This window comes from Idiotropiscis lumnitzeri, chromosome 11 (assembly GCF_059441095.1).
Source record: "Idiotropiscis lumnitzeri isolate Australia: NSW breed Sydney's pygmy pipehorse chromosome 11, RoL_Ilum_1.0, whole genome shotgun sequence".
Classification (NCBI taxonomy): Eukaryota; Metazoa; Chordata; class Actinopteri; order Syngnathiformes; family Syngnathidae; genus Idiotropiscis; species Idiotropiscis lumnitzeri.
Genome location: NC_142401.1, coordinates 21097364 through 21114538, shown reverse-complemented (window position 1 = coordinate 21114538; position 17175 = coordinate 21097364). Strand labels below are relative to the sequence as shown.

Sequence of the window (17175 nt, the reverse complement as noted above, 5' to 3'; positions counted from 1 at the left end):
TTGACCTGTAAATTGAGATCTTAACTTTTCATTTGAGCTCCTCCTTAACCATGACAGATCAATCCAGAGTCCGTATAGCTGCAGACGCTTAAACAATCTGCCTGTCGATCTCCCTCCATTCTTCGCTTGGTCGCGAAAAAGAAAAAAATAGATAGTTGAACCCATCCACTTAAAGCAGGATCTTGCTTCAACTTGGAGAGAGCATTCCGTCCTTTTCTGACTGAGTGCCATGGTCTCAGACATGAGGTCACAAATTATTATTAGCTCCATTCACTGTAGAGATGATAAACAGTGTTGTTTCCACGTTTTGAATTGTGTAGAACAAATGCATGGCATGTGGGATGATGCTATTTTCTGACGAAAGCAAGGTTGTCTACTAAAAAGAAACATTGTACAATGCACATTCAATGTGTTGTTTTTCTAAAGTCACTCAACTAAATAAATGACTTCCCAGAAGCTAATGTTGAAATACCATATTCATTTGTGTAGAATATTTACGCCAGAATAGCCACTTTGGCTTTGATCCTTGTTTCTTACAAAATTAATTATTCCTGTATTGGTGAATCAATTATAAACCAGTGCGCAGGAAATTTTGACAAGGTAATATGTCAAGATATACAAAAGCCATTATTTTTGCTTTTTTTAGCGTATCTATTATTTTAGGCACTTACACTGTATTGTTAAACATTTAAATTGACTGCAAGAGAAACAGTGAGGCATTTTTTAATTCTAAATTGTGTGTGTGTGTGTGTCTGTGTGAGTGTGTGTGTGTGCATTCTGGTGTGTGTGTGCGTGTGTTTTTGTGATTTTTGTCTCATATTTTTCTAGGTGCTGCTCACAAACGTCTTCTGCAATGAAGCTTACTTCAAGAACAATTATTGGATGACTCAATTGCAGAAAAGTATGTGAACACAATAAATGTTACTTGTGTTGTCCTTAATGGTATGGACCGGTACCATATTCTGACGGGGTGATAAGCTTCAGCAAAAATATTGGGGTTTCACAGGAGCGCAATTGCAGTTTGAAAATTTATTTGGAAATGTTTGGGTAATTACCTACGTTTTTTTCAATTTAAAACAATGTATTTTTTTAGGACTGTCAAAATTGAAGCGTGAACTCAAGATTGTTTTTTTTACTAATGCGATTAAATATTATAATATTATTTTTTTATTATTGAATATACTACAAAAAATTAATTTGCATATCTTGCAAAACCAAATTCCATATTAGCTGTACATCTTTAGCACACGATCTCAGAACAAAACACTCTGCTTAACTTACCACTGGGCCTTGCAAACCAATACTGCTTGCTTACAACTATGTACTGTATAAGTTTTGAACGTTTTTTTAAGAAAATTTCCTGGGAAGAGGATCAAAGAAAGATATTAAAACCGTTTTTGATTTAAAATACAGTTTATATTTGGTGATTTTACATTGATTACAATATGGCCGAGTGGTGGCTGCCAGGATGGCCGAGTGGTCTAAGGCGCCGCGTTCAGGACCCAGTCTCCCCAGGAGGCCTGGGTTCGAATCTCGAATTTCCCCATTGTGGGACTAATAAAGGGAATATTATTATTATTATTATTATTATTATTATTATATATTATTCAAATAAATGCCTGCTAAAAGCTTCACAAAAAATAGTAGTAGAAAAAATGCAATCAATTAATTACGGAATTTTATGCAATGAATTCATTTTAAAAAACGTAATCGCTTGACAACACTAATTATTTTTAAACAAAATGGTATAATTGCTGCATTAATAAACATGTACTTCATGTTAAATTAAAATAAATAAAATCAAAATAAATGTGGAACATTAAGTGAGCAAAACCTTGCATCTAAACAATTACAATTACTGGAATTGTTTCTGTAAAAACACAAAAGTAAAGAAAAGAAAAGAAAAGGAATGTTTTTTATTAGATGAGTAGAAACCTACGGAAGCTTATTGCATTCACTTGTTTTTCTGAGTAAATTTTTTTCTATTTTTCGTAGTAATCTTTTTTTGTTTCCCTGAATATTTTTTTTTCAGTCCTCCGTGACAAGGTCCAAACAAATTTGGATACAAGTCCCATTTCTTGATGACACCTCATCAATAAAGTATCTAGCAATTACGTTTGGATCACTGTTGATACATTTCAATACAATACAACTTTATGAATATAGCTCATTTCACAACTGCTGGTGCTGTAACAAAGCGCTTTGGGTAAGCATGTAGCGGCTACATTGTAGCCATACGCCCTATAAAAAATAAAAATGTATTGTATTCTATATCACCATTCGTGAAAACCCATCAATCGCTCCATTGAAGCAGATCCCGTACAGTTTGAGTTTATCATAAGAGTCGACATGCCACTAAAAGTTTGGGCCTGCATTTTGGTAGAACGGGCGATGAAGGCGGTTCTTGCGCCTCAGTTGAACTCATACGGATCCAGTATTTTCATCAATATCCTGATCGTCTCTTGACTCACCACATAGCCAGCCTGAATGCATTTCAAATGCATCACCTTGTATCCATGGAGCATGGCATATCTGCCGAACGCCTGGTGGCCGGGCCTACACCCATGGGTCTCCACCGGGCTAAGCACGAAAACGCAACGTGGTTCCCCCTTCCCATGGGCTCACCACTTGTGGGAGGGGCCAGAGGGGTTGGGTGCCATGCGTGCCAGACAGCGGCAAGAGGCAGGAACCTTGGCGCTCTGATTCCTGGAAACAGAAACTAGCTCTTGTGACATGGAATGTCACCTCTCTGGCCTGTCTGTCTGACGTGGTTCTATACAGCACGGGGCGCCGCAGGGAACTGTTCTTGCTCCCTTCCTGTTCTCTCTCTACACCTCGGTCTACAAATACAACACCCTTAACTGTCACCTGCAGAAGTTCTCTGATGACTCTGCGAATATCGGCCTCATCACAGACGGAGATGATCATGATCGGGAGTACAGAGAACTTACTCAGGGTTTTGTGAACTGGTGTAAAGAACCGCCTCTAAATCAATGCTGGGATATCCAAAGAGCTGGTGGTGGATTTCTGCAGTCGTCGGCTCGCTCCACCTGCACCAGTGAATATCCAGGGAACAGACGTTGAATGAGTTTCAACTTACGAGTACCTGGGTGTTCATCTGAACAATAAACTGGACTGGAGCAACAATACAGACGTTCTCTAACGAAAGGGTCTGAGCAGTCTTTTCCTACTGAGGTCCTTTGGGGCTCAGGGGACACTCCTCAGGAACTTCTATCACTCGGTGGTTGCATCGGTCATTTTCTATGGATTGGTCTCCTGGGCCGGCGACATCTCGGGCCGGGACAAAAAGAGGCTAAACAAACTGGTGAGGAGGGCTCTGTCCCGGGCTGCTTCCTGGACTCTGTGGACTCAGTGGGGGCAGGAGGATGACGGCAAAACAATCATTAATGCTGGACAAAGGACATTCTAACAGCTCTCCACAGCTCCTTCAGTGATAGACTGTTACCCCTCGCTGTGCAAAGGAGAGATTTCGCCGCTCCTTCATGCCGGCTGCTGTCAGACATTTTAACAAGAACATTGGGTCGACTCTGCAAATGGCCAGGCATTAGTGCGATTGTGCAGTCCTAGGATACAATACTCAATACACTCTACTACTGTACTTTTATTCAATTGTGTACTTATATTGACCAATGCTGTATTTTGTTTCATTTTTATTTATTTCCCCTCTGTACCATGGACATACTTTCCCTCTGTACTATTGACAGACATTTGGAGTGTTTCCTTACACTTGTATAAGATGAGGGATATAAGTGTGTATATACATGGGGATTTGTGTGCATTAAGTATTCCAACTACGGACCTCTGTCAAACGGAAATTCCCTCACCCGAAAAAAAGACGTGTGCATTAAATTTTCTACTACTATATTACATTAACGATCCATTCCTCACAATTGTTGTTTTTGGCAGGCATTTTAGATTTAGTCTTAGTCATTTGGACAAAAATGCTTATTAGTTTTCGTCAGATTTAGTCATTCCTATTCGTGATAGTTTTAGTCTAGTTTTAGTCGACGAAAACTCAAACCGGTTTTAGTCGATGAAAACTAATTTTTGTGAATTTATTAGACCAAAACTCAAAAAGGTTTTAGTTCGTTTTAGTTAAAAATTGGCATACAATTTTCCACCCAATAAGCAAAGACTTTCTGTTGGACTATTAAGGATTATGCATTTCAAAAATATAACGTAACAGTGGAATCAATGCTCATTGCGCCAAAATAAGCCGAGAACCAAAACGTTTTATTTGGCAACTGTTGTGGCTTTATTTCACTTGAAGCAGTGACTCTCAAATAGTGGGGTGCAATGCTGAGGGGGGCGCGTGGGACCCTGGGGAACATGTTTTTTGCATAGTTTGGGACCAAAAAAGGCGATCTCAGGCAACGCGAGTTTGAGCTCGTCAAAGCTGTTTGTGCCCCTAGTTCACGCAGTACTGGTTTAAAAAAGTGTTGCCCTGTCACGCAGTACTGATTAAAAAAAAAAAAGCGTCACCCTGTCACGCAGTACTGATTAAGAAAAAGCGCTGCCCCGTCGCTCGTTGACCCGGAAGTGATTTCTTTCGGCGCTATTTAAATGCACCGCGCCAAACTATCTTGCGCCGTAGCCCAACGGACTTTATTTGAACTATATGTAAGTCCGCGTACATCAGAAGCAACAAGCTACGGGATGGCAAATAAACTACTTCGTAAACAAGTAGCGTTCTAAACGAGGAGGCGAGCAAGGCGGCGTCAAGCGCGCTAATCGCTAAAATGAATTGCTTCGATGTATGCTTGACTTTTAACAGAAGTCTGACTCGAACCGCGTTTTGGCGCAGAGCCAGCAGCTATGAACAGAAATGTTGTATTGCAACAATTACGTATCTAAACAAAATAAGACGACGACTACGTTGGCAATTTAGCAGACGCTCTCAAGCTGGAACACAGAAATGGATGACGTCATCACAACGAAGAGGTTTGACGTCAAACGTATTGTAAACATTAAAAAATACGTATAGTAAACATTAAAACTGTTGCTTTATGTTATTTATATAAATTTTTGTTTAAAATACTCTTGGCTCTTTTTGTCTTTTCTATATTATGTACATATTAATAACTGTTTTGTTTGTTCATGTTAATAAAGTTAAAAAAAACTATACAAAAACGTATCGTAAATATTTATCATCTCATCAATATTTGCACAACAGTACTGAGTTTCGAGATCCTCACAATAATCATTCTCAAAATGATATTTTTTATCAATTTAGCTTTGTTAAGGGATATTTTATTGACAATCTAACATGAATATACAAAGAACATGTACATTAGTACGAAATGTAAAAAAATAAATTGGCGGTGGGGGGCGCGAATTGTTTTCTTCTTGGTAGGGGAGGCGTGACAGGAAATAATTGAGAACCACTGACTTAAAGCAACATAAAATAAAAACGTTTTAACAACATAGACTTGTTGCAGACTTGTTCTATAGTACAGTAGCACAAGTACAAATTCTATCAAACATATGTCTTGTTTACTTGTACCAGCTTGCGGTTATCAGAGCGAAGTAGTCTTGTGAGTGTCACAGTCGCCATGGTCAGTCAAAAGAACGCGTGTCAGTGTGTGCGATCCGAGACGAACGACCGCAGACGTGTTTGTGCGACACCAGTATGTGTGACGCTGCGTGCGCGGCGCATGCGCCCTGCGTGCTGTCCCGGTGGTGAGCGTGCCCAAACGAAAGATAGGTTGCACTTCATTGCAATGTTTTGAAAGACAAATTACATCTACAATAGGACGGGATGTCATAAATTTTGAGCATCTGACAAACCACACGCTAACAATTACAGCGAAGGAGCCTGAGTTGGGGTGTGAGGCAGAGAAGTTCTGATTTAGTCATAGTTGGGCTCACCTCCACAATAGAAATAGAAATAGAAATCCCTTTATTGTCATTGTACTCAAGTGTGCAACGAGATTAGAGGGCTCCCCTCTCCAGTGCAATACAACAATAATACAGACAAATATATAAATTAGATAAATAAATAAGACTGAATAGGGCATATAGAAACACATCACAATGCTGTTTTGCAAGGTTAGGGTGGTCTCGTGTGTGTGTGAGAGTTCAGTATGGAGATGGCTCTCGGAAAGAAACTGTTTCTCAGTCTATTGGTCCTTGATTTGATGCATCTGTAGCGCCTGCCAGAGGGCAACAGGTCGAACAGGTGTGAGTTTGGGTGGGTATTGTCTTTGACGATGTTGAGAGCCCTTCTGAGGCACCGGGCGGTGTAGATGTCCGACAACGAGGGGAGAGGGCAGCCAATAATCCTTTGCGCTGTTTTGACTGTCCTCTGGAGCCTCACTCTGTCCGCCTCAGTGCAGCCGCTGTACCAGGTGGAGACACAGTACGTCAGCAGGCTCTCGATGGACGAGTGGTAGAAGGCCAGCAGCAGCTTCCTGTCCAGGTTGAATTTCCTGAGGACTCTCAGGAAGTGCAGACGTTGGCGGACCTTCTTTACCACTGCTGTGGTGTTGTGACTCCAAGAAAGGTCATCGGAGATCTGTACTCCCAGGAACTTGAACGTGTGGACCCTCTCCACACACACGCCTTCGATGCAGAGGGGGGGCGGCAGCGTCTTGTTCCTCCTGAAGTCGACGACAATCTCCTTTGTTTTAGCAGAGTTAAGGTGCAGTCTGTTGTCCTTGCACCAGGTTGTCAGTCTCTTTACCTCCTCTCTGTAGGCTGTCTCGTCACCTTCCGAGATCAGACCGACCACTGTCGTGTCGTCAGCAAACTTGACGATGGTGTTGTTGCCGTGGGCCGGGCTGCAGTCGTAGGTGTAGAGGGCGTACAGGAGAGGGCTCAGCACGCATCCTTGGGGGGAACCGGTGCTCAGCATGAGGGTGGAGGACGTGTAGGGGCCGAGCAACACAGTCTGGGGTCTGTTGGTCAGAAAGTCCTTAATCCAGATGCGTGTGAGGGCAGGGAGGCCGAGAGTGTCCAGTTTGGCGACGAGGATGTCTGGGATGATCGTGTTGAATGCCGAGCTGTAGTCCACAAAGAGCATCCTTGCATAGCTCCGCTGTTGTTCCAGGTGGCCCAGTACAACATGCAGAGCAGTGTTGATGGCGTCCTCAGTGGATCTGTTAGCCCGGTATGCAAACTGGTAGGGGTCCAGAGTGGGAGGAAGGCAGTCCCTGATGTGCTGGAGAACCAGCCTCTCGAAGCACTTCATAATGACTGGTGTGAGAGCAACAGGACGGTAGTCATTCAGGTGGACGGCTGGTGACTTTTTGGGGACAGGAATAATGGTGGAGGTTTTCAAGCAGGAGGGGATGACTGCCTGAGCCAGGGAGCGGTTGAAGATCCTGCAGAAAACATGTGCCAGTTGGTGGGCACATGCTCTGAGGACCTTGCCTGGTATTCCGTCGGGTCCAGTAGCTTTCCTGGGGTTGATAGCCAGGAGCGCGCGCCTCACATCGTGTTCCTCTACGGTGAGTGAGGGGAGTTGAGGCGGTTGAGGCATGAAGTGCGGGGGTGTGACGGTTGGGGCGAGTCAAAGCGAGCGAAGAAGCAGTTAAGCTCCCCTGCCAGCGATGCACTCGGGTCTACAGAGGTCGTGCTGCTGCCACGGAAGTTGGTGATGCTCCGTAGACCCTGCCACACCTCCCGTGGTCTGTTACTGGCAAGGTGGGCCTCCAGCCTCCCCTTGTAGGTTGCCTTTGCTAGCTTGATGCCTTTGCTCAGGTCAGCACGAGCCACCCTGTACTGGGCTTTGTCGCCTGACCTGAAGGCAGCGTCACGGGCCTTGAGGAGAGCGCGAACCCTGCTGGACATCCAGGGCTTCGCATTCGGGAAGGTCCGTATAGTCTTTTGTTGGGACACAGTTTCCATGCAGAACTTGATGTAGTCCAGTACACAATGCGTGTAGACATCAAGGTCCTGATGATCAAAGAGGTCCCAGTTTGTGTCATGAAAGCAGTCCTGTAATTCACTCATGGCGTCGTCACGCCAGGTTTTCACAGTCTTTGTGGTAGGCCTGAATCTGCGCCTGAGAGGGGTGTACGCAGGTGCGAGCTGCAAGGACAGGTGGTCTGACTGGCCGAGGGGGGCGAGTGGGAGGGCTCTGTATGCGTGCTTGATGTTCGAGTACACATGGTCGAGAGTGTTGTCTCCCCTCGTCGGGCACTTGACATGCTGGTGAAACTCTGGGAGTACAGTCTTTAAATTGGCCTTATTAAAGTCTCCCGCTACAATGTGGACGCCATCAGGGTGCGCCCGCTGGTGTTTATTGATGACGCACGCGAGTAGCGAGAGCGCCGTGCTAGTGCTAGCGTCGGGAGGGATGTAAACAGCTGTGACAATCACTACCGTTAGCTCCCTCGGGAGAAAATAAGGCCGGCATTTAACGGACATGAACTCGATGTCGGGGGAAGAGTGCTTCTCGACGATCGTGCTATCGCCGCACCAGTTCTCATGCACGTAAACACAGAGCCCCCCGCCCCTCCTCTTACCGGTGTCCCTCGTCCGACCCGCGCGAGTGCATCGCTGGCAGAGGAGCTTAACTGCTTTTTCGCTCGCTTTGACTCGCCCCAACTGTCACACCCCCGCACTTCATGCCTCAACCGCCTCAACTCCCCTCACTCACCGTAGAGGAACACGATGTGAGGCGCGCGCTCCTGGCTATCAACCCCAGGAAAGCTACTGGACCCAACGGAATACCAGGCAAGGTCCTCAGAGCATGTGCCCACCAACTGGCACATGTTTTCTGCAGGATCTTCAACCGCTCCCTGGCTCAGGCAGTCATCCCCTCCTGCTTGAAAACCTCCACCATTATTCCTGTCCCCAAAAAGTCACCCGCCGTCCACCTGAATGACTACCGTCCTGTTGCTCTCACACCAGTCATCATGAAGTGCTTCGAGAGGCTGGTTCTCCAGCACATCAGGGACTGCCTTCCTCCCACTCTGGACCCCTACCAGTTTGCATACCGGGCTAACAGATCCACTGAGGACGCCATCGACACTGCTCTGCATGTTGTACTGGGCCACCTGGAACAACAGCAGAGCTATGCAAGGATGCTCTTTGTGGACTACAGCTCGGCATTCAACACGATCATCCCAGACATCCTCGTCGCCAAACTGGACACTCTCGGCCTCCCTGCCCTCACACGCATCTGGATTAAGGACTTTCTGACCAACAGACCCCAGACTGTGTTGCTCGGCCCCTACACGTCCTCCACCCTCATGCTGAGCACCGGTTCCCCCCAAGGATGCGTGCTGAGCCCTCTCCTGTACGCCCTCTACACCTACGACTGCAGCCCGGCCCACGGCAACAACACCATCGTCAAGTTTGCTGACGACACGACAGTGGTCGGTCTGATCTCGGAAGGTTACGAGACAGCCTACAGAGAGGAGGTCCAGAGACTGACGGCTTGGTGCGAGGACAACAGACTGCAACTCAACATTGCAAAAACAAAGGAGATCGTCATTGACTTCAGGAGGAGCAAGACGGTGCCGCCCCCCCTCTGCATCGAAGGCGTGTGTGTGGAGAGGGTCCACACGTTCAAGTTCCTGGGAGTACAGATCTCCGATGACCTTTCTTGGACACACAACACCACAGCAGTGGTAAAGAAGGTCCACCAGCGTCTGCACTTCCTGAGAGTCCTCAGGAAATTCAACCTGGACAGGAAGCTGCTGCTGGCCTTCTACCACTCGTCCATCGAGAGCTTGCTGACGTACTGTGTCTCCACCTGGTACAGCGGCTGCACTGAGGCAGACAGAGTGAGGCTCCAGAGGACAGTCAAAACAGCGCAAAGGATTATTGGCTGCCCTCTCCCCTCACTGTCGGACATCTACACCGCCCGGTGCCTCAGAAGGGCTCTCAACATCGTCAAAGACAATACCCACCCAAACTCACACGTGTTCGACCTGATGCCCTCTGGCAGGCGCTACAGGTGCATCAAATCAAGGACCAATAGACTGAGAAACAGTTTCTTCCCAAGAGCCATCTCCATTCTAAACTCACACACATACACACACGACCACCCGTACCTTGCAGAACAGCAACGTGTTGTGTTTTTATATACTCTATTCAGTATTATTTTCCATTGCACTAACTATTCTCTTATTTATCTAATTTATATATTTTATTATTGTTGTATTGCACTGGAGAGGGGAGCTCTCTAATCTCGTTGCACACTTGAGTACAATGACAATAAAGGGATTTCTGATTCTGATCTCGGCTCGCGCATGCCAGCTCGCGCATGCCAGCTCTCATTCACAGAGACGCATCTGTGCTATAAGTGCTCTCATGTCAACATAGCCAATGTCAGGTAGTCACCACACTCCTTAGAGTCGCGGTTTTAAATCAAAGCCAAAACTATTACTGAACAGCATACAAGCAAACAATGAAACAAAGAAATACAATTAACACAAATGCACATGCATCTCTCATGCCATTTATATCCTAGAAATAAATAGAAATAACACAAAAGAGTACTGAGGCATTCTGGGAGCCTATCAGCCTCAGCCAATCAGATGGCCGGTTAGAGAAATGTGAGTGGTGTGCTTTGGGCAGTGTTTTTTTTTTCAGTCTGTTGTCTAAACCTGTGATGTTTCTTGCTTGCAATAACATGAATGATAAGACAGACTACGAGATCGTGGACAGCTACCCTTTTGTCCAGCTTTCTCCCGCTGTCTGCTCTAACTGTCACAGTCAAGTCTGCGCACAGTAGTCTCAGACTTCAACCAGTAGAGTGTGCTAACATGCACTCTGATTTGCTCAATGGGAGATCAGGACTGAATAGCATGTGAACAGATTTATGGGTCTCAGTCTGTACACGAGGCACGTCGCTGTACAGTGCGACCCGTCTGTTTTGGGGAAGATTTGGGACTTTAAGGTGGTCGTGAAAATATGGTAGGTGCTTTTTTCAATCCTCATGCATCTCAGTTCGATCCACATCGATTGTGACCCCACCTCCTTTCCTGTTCATCCCGTTCATAGTAAATAGTTCATAACCATCCATTTCTACATCAATTAATTTCTCATTATTAAGGCAAGTTTCTGATACAGGTATTATCTGGAATTCTACTTATAAATTCTTTCAGTTCTGTGAAAATTTTATATGCTATTAAAGTGTATGATTGAGAGTGGGTCTTCTGTTTTTATATTGACATTAAATTGCTCATGGTGTAGTTTTTGCCACCAGAGTTGTGGTTTTTTCGATAAAAGTGATTGTCCGGATCAAGGTTATTTTCAGGATCAAATGTCCTGTGTTCAACATATGGAAATGTGGTTAAATGCATTTCTTCATTGCGCATGATTGTCATTTTTTTCCTGTTAATGTTAATTTATTTATTATTTACTGGTTTTGTTGTTTAGATATGATCATTGACCAGTTTCAAATGCTACCTGTTGGTACCCGTCCATGTTGCTGATGCTGTGGCTTTATGCCTCTGGCAGGGTCACCCATGGGAAACAAATTCTAAATGCAGGACCAGACAAAGCACTGTTGATATGACCGCTAATGATGATTGTGAAAAATGGACGTTTCCCTTGCCCGGATGCTGGTCACCTGGGCACCCGCTCTGGGGCCAAGTCTGGAGGTGGGACTCGTTGGCGAACGCTTGGTGACTCCCATGGGGCTCGGCTGGGCACAGTTATAAAAGGCAACGTGGGTCATCTTTCCCATGGGCTCACCACCTATGAGAGTCGCCATATGGGGTAAGATGCTTTGTAAGATGGGTGGCAGCCAAAGGTGGGGATCTTGGCAGTCTGATCAACAGTTACAGAAGCTCTTGGGATGTAAAATGTCACCTCTCTGGCAGGGAAGGAGCCCGAGGGGTGCGGGGCAGACAATTTCTCACTAAACATAGACTCTTCCACACTGGACTTGCCCCCGAATAGAGGCGCAGAGCAGGTATGGGCATTCTTATTGGCCCCCCAGCTTGGCGCCTGTACTTTAGGGTTCACCCGGTGGACGAGAGGATAGCCTCTCTCTGCCATTAGGTGGGGAGGCTGGTCCTGAGATTGTTGTTTGTGCTTTTGCCCTAAACAGTCTAGCGTACCCACGTTTTATAGAGAACTATGAGGGTGTGCTGGGGAGTGCTCCCTTTAGTGTTTCCCTCCTTCTGGTGGGGACTTAAATGCTCATGTGGGCAATGACAGTTAGACTTGAAAGAGTGTCATTGAGCGAAACGGCCCTTTCGGTCTGAACCTGTGTTCGGTCCAACCTGGCAATACATAAATTTATTGTGAGGGTTTGCTGGGAATGTCTGGCAAAATCCTCTGTCAGAAATAGTTTCAATTCCCACCGCCGGCAAAACTTTGCCCATGTCTCGGGGGTGGTTCTGAATTTTTATTCTGGGTGGACCATGTTCTGCACCTCCATTGTTGAGGCTGTCGAAGAGAGATGTTGCCATAAGATGGTTGGTGCCTGTGGCGCAGACAATCCACAAACCCGCTGGTCGACACTGGCAGTAAGGGATGCTTCAAGCTGAAGAAGAGGTCCTTTTGGTCCTTTTTGGCCTGTGTGACTTGAGAGGCAACTGACGGGTACCAGCTGCCCAAGCGGCATTCAGCTTCAGCGGTCACTGAGGCAAAAACTCAAGAATGGGGGGAAATCAGCGAGGCCATGGAAAATGACTAATGTAGGGCTACGAGCTAATTTTAGTCTACCGTCCGGCGTCCCAGGAGAGGGAATCAGTACACCATTAACACTGTGTATAGTGGATATGGGGCGTTGCTGATTTCGACTCTGGATATTGTGAGTCGGTAGGGACGATACGATACGATACGGTACAGTACAATACAATACAATACAAATACAATTACAGCTGCGAGCAGCTATAAAGGGCCCTCACAACCCTGGCAACGTTGGGGTACCGGCACATAGGTAATGTGAAATATTTATGAGAAAAAAAACATGAGGAATCTTCAAGACGAATATTTGTGGAGTTAGAGTTAGAGCAGTTATCTTTGGCAAAGCCTCGTCAATGTTTGAAGTGAATTCAAAATGGCCGTTTTCCTGTCAATTTAGCATGTGGCTCCCAGAGATTTCTTCTTATGTCTTGGCTTTGTACATGCTTCATCAATTTTTCAAAAAGTTTGATGAAACAGATCCGGGGCTGTTTTTTTTCAAATGTTCAACGGGGCGATAGCGAGCCATTTTTAAAAAAATTAAACGACAAACTAATAAAATATTGATGAATTTGCCAGGCCTGATTTGGATGCAAGCTTTCATGAGTTTTCATTCAAATTTTGAATTTGCTTTCACCAGTAAGTTTCGCTACCACTACGATGAAAAATAAGTTGGTAGATGTCTTCAGGGTTGGAATATCCTCAAATTTGAAAATATTCTAGAAATTAAGATCATCTGATTCATGTTACGGTAGCTTTTGTTGCCACAGTGATTAATACATTTTTGCGGCACCGTAATGGCTACGCCTTTGGCCGAAAAGTCACAAAATTCGGCATAGACCAAGATCAACAGCTTGAGGCTATCGTCTTCGTTAAAAGGGCTCCGTGCAGTATATTAAAATGTAAAAAAATATATATTTTTGATACCATGAGGTGGCACTGTGTGTATAACAGTCTAATAACATATAGATTTCTTCAGGTCGGGACATTTCATGTACAGGGTAAGTTTTGGAAATAGCCGACTTCCTGTAAAACTTAGCTCATGGCTCCAAGAGACTTTTTTGTAGGTCTTATAGCCTTATACATACTCCATAAAATTTACAAAAAGCTAGGTGAAATAAAATACCAGGGCTGCTTTTTTGAACATTTCTAGAGGGCCATGGCGAGCCATGTTTAAAAAGCTTCACAACTAACTTATAAAATATTGATGATTTTGCTCAGCCTGATGTGTGTGTAAAGTTTCACGAGTTTTTGTTCATATTTAGAGCCTCAAAATCAGCGTTGTTTTATTGCCGAACAGTGCATTGCCACGCCCACAACTTTTCACGAAAAATGACGAATTTCGTATTGTGACATCCTCATGGCCTAAACACTCATCCGAGCATATATGAGGGCGACCTTGTTGACTTGCTCGGAGAAAACCATAAAAGAAAATAACTTGTATTAGCTTTAACCAGTTGGTGGCACTACCACTTGGATAAAAAATAAGTTGGGAGATGTGTTCAGGGCTGGAATATCCTCAAATATGAAAAACTTCGAGAAGATTGGATCATTTGAGTCATGTTGCCAGAGCTTTTGTTGCCACAGAGTACAATCAGATTTTTCAGTTATGTATGGCGAAAAGTCACAAAATTCGGCAGAGAGTAAGATCAATGTTTTGAGGCTTATGTAACAAATATTTAGTCTTATTCGTTAAAAAGGGCTCCGTGCAGTACGTTAAAATGTAAAAAAATATATATTTTTTTGTACACTTGGCGCAGTTTGCATAACAGAATAATAACATATAGATGTCTTCAGGTTGGGACGTTTTATGTATAGTTGAAGTTTTGGATTTTTTGGAGCATGTGCAGGGGAGTTATTAAGCATGTTGTCCATTGTGGTGACATGCCCCCTTTGAAGTTAATTCCAAATGGCCGACTTCTTGTGCAATTTAGCTCAGGGCTCCAAGAGACTTTTTTGTAGGTCTTGGCCTTTTACATACGCCATAGAATTTTCAAAAAGCTAGGTGAAACACAGAGAGCGATAGAGTGCCTTTTTAAAAAAAAAAAACTGCACGAGATACTAATAAAATATTGATTTTATCTGGCCTGATGTGTGTGCAAAGTTTCACGAGTTTTCATTCATATTTAGAACCTCAAAATTAGCGTTGTTTTTTTGGCGAACTCTGCGAAGCCACGCCCACAGCATTTCACAAAAAAAGACGAATATCGTATTGTGACATCCTGAAGGCCTAAACACTCATCCGAGCATATATGAGCGTGACCTTGTTGACTTGCTCGGAGAAAGACATCAAAGAAAATCAATAATAATTTGCTTTGACCGGTTGGTGGCGCTACCACTATGATCAAGAATAAGTTGGTAGATGTCTTAAGGGCTGAAATATCCTCACATGTGAAAGATTTTGAAACGATAGGATCATCTGTGTCATGTTGCCGGAGCTTTTGTTTCCACTGATGTATACTCTATTATTCCACTATCCCGTTTTCATGCAAACAGGCCTAAGTGTATTGAACATGAGTCTATACCAGGATATGCACCAGCATCAAATCTGTTATCTGCATGAGGTGATAACGACAAGAAAGCTACCTGATTTCATTGTCAATCAAATATAGATATAAACCAGGAATGTATATGTAGAATTAGAACACATTTGCCCACCCAAGTGGTACCGGTATGTCATGGTATTGGTTGTAGCGTGTAGACTATTGGATGGAAATGAATATTCTATTTTCAAATAATTTCTCAATCATTTTCATTTATAGACTCTCCTGAGAACAACGATGCCAGCATTAAGAAGATTGCCAAGGATGTCTTGGAGAAAAGGGCATATATCTGCTCTCATCCTCTTGAAAGGACGTACTGAGTTCTCCCATGTGACTCCAATACCATTTGTGTTGACGACGAGGGCTGTGCAAAATTCACAATTTCTAAATTAAATTCAATTGATAATTTTGAATTGAATGTCGCTGATGGTGTAGTGGTACAGCTGCCTGATTTGTGTGTTGGCAGCGTGGGATCAGTTCCCACTCGGGGACAGTGTCTATGTCTGCCCTGTGACCGGCTGTGACCAGTTCAGGGTGTAGTGCGCCTTTCGCCAGTCGTCAGCTGGGATAGGCTCCAGCACAATCCCGCGACCCTGTACAGGATAAGCGGTGTGGATGATGTCATTTTAAATTGAAACCACCCCACAGGATGTTACATTAAATTTAATTGTAGGAAGTGGAATTCCTGTTTGACACCTCAATTAAAATTAAAATTCAAAATTCAATTGGAATTCATGGGTCTTTCTCTGTTCAATTCTGAATTTCGTACAGCCCTGTTGAGGACACTTAACAATGATATACTGGGGGAAATGACAAATTTTACCCTAGCAATGGCTGGAGTGTAGCGGTATAAACGGTATATTCAATAGAGGTATGAATTTGCCCAAAGGTAGAGATATGGCCTCCAAGGGCCAATCACAGTAATGCATGTTGATTTCATTTTTGTGTCCTCCTTTGTTCTCACTGCTCAGTATGGCTGAAATGCCAAAATTGTATGGCCAGCAACAAGCCAATGTGGAAACAGAGAAATAAAGTTTATTAACAATATCCACTACATTTTTGTGTTCTTGAAGAACTGAGAAAGTGATGTTGACCAAATTTGAGCTAATTTGTCCGATATCCTGTTGCAGAGCTACTACAGATTGTTTGTATTTTGAAGCCCATTATACTTCACTGTTTTCCACTGTTCCGATCAGGGAACATGGTGCATGCTATTTTGCGGCTTCCTCTATGAGGTACGGCTTGCTTGCTAATGTGACAAAACATGATGCAGAGCCTCACCAGAAAAAGTTGGCTTTGAATCTTGGCTCAACATGGCATAAGTCACTAATCATTGGCTCCCCGGCAGCAAAAAAGCTATATGTATTTTAATCACGAAAGGAGAAAGAGCAGTAGTAACAGAAGAATGACAGCTGAGCCATGCCAATTGTTAAGCTGTCGATTATTTCACGAAACATTGAAGTGCTTTGGTAAGATAGCACACTCATTACTTGGGTTTGGCTGGAACCACATTAGAATGGAGAGTGACCACCTTTTGCAGGGAACTCAATTAGTGTCTGGAGAGAAAATAATACTAACAAGTTACACGACAACAGGACATCACAGCACACATCAGCTGAGAAGGCGGCCTACAGGGTTAGTATATATAAAGTATATTAATATGATAAATGTTTATAGTATATTACAAAGCTTTAACCCACATTGCAGTAATTTTCATCGTATCAGTAGTTTCAATAGTTGACGCAAAAATTTTAAAAGTTGCGTACAAGGAAAGACATTTGGATAAATGTACCTTGCAAAAAATAGAACCCAGCACCATTATCTGTGCGTAAAGTAGGTAATCCAATCCATCAACAATGTTCTTTAATTGAGTGCTGTTAGCCAAATCAAAGTCCAGATCTCAACCCAATAGAAAACCTGCGGCAGGATTTGAAGAGTGCCATCCATTGGAGATGACCAAGGAACAGGACTCCGCTGGAGCAGTATTGTAAAGAGGAGTGGGTGAAACTGTCCAAACAAC

The 17175-nt window shown here is 44.0% G+C and overlaps 1 protein-coding gene across 4 annotated transcripts in view; it reads left to right on the top strand.

Annotated features, from left to right (window-relative positions):
• Positions 1-16209, top strand: part of acad9 (acyl-CoA dehydrogenase family, member 9) — a 116980-nt gene extending 100771 nt beyond the window's left edge. For all 4 annotated transcript variants that reach the window (XM_088308678.1, XM_088308677.1, XM_088308676.1 and 1 more), the window contains 2 exons: positions 829-901; positions 15375-16209. In XM_088308678.1, coding sequence (XP_088164804.1) covers positions 829-901; positions 15375-15475 — 174 coding nt within the window. In that variant the 3' untranslated portion in view covers positions 15476-16209. The remainder of the gene's footprint in view (positions 1-828; positions 902-15374) is intronic.
• The last annotated feature ends 966 nt before the right edge of the window (positions 16210-17175 follow it).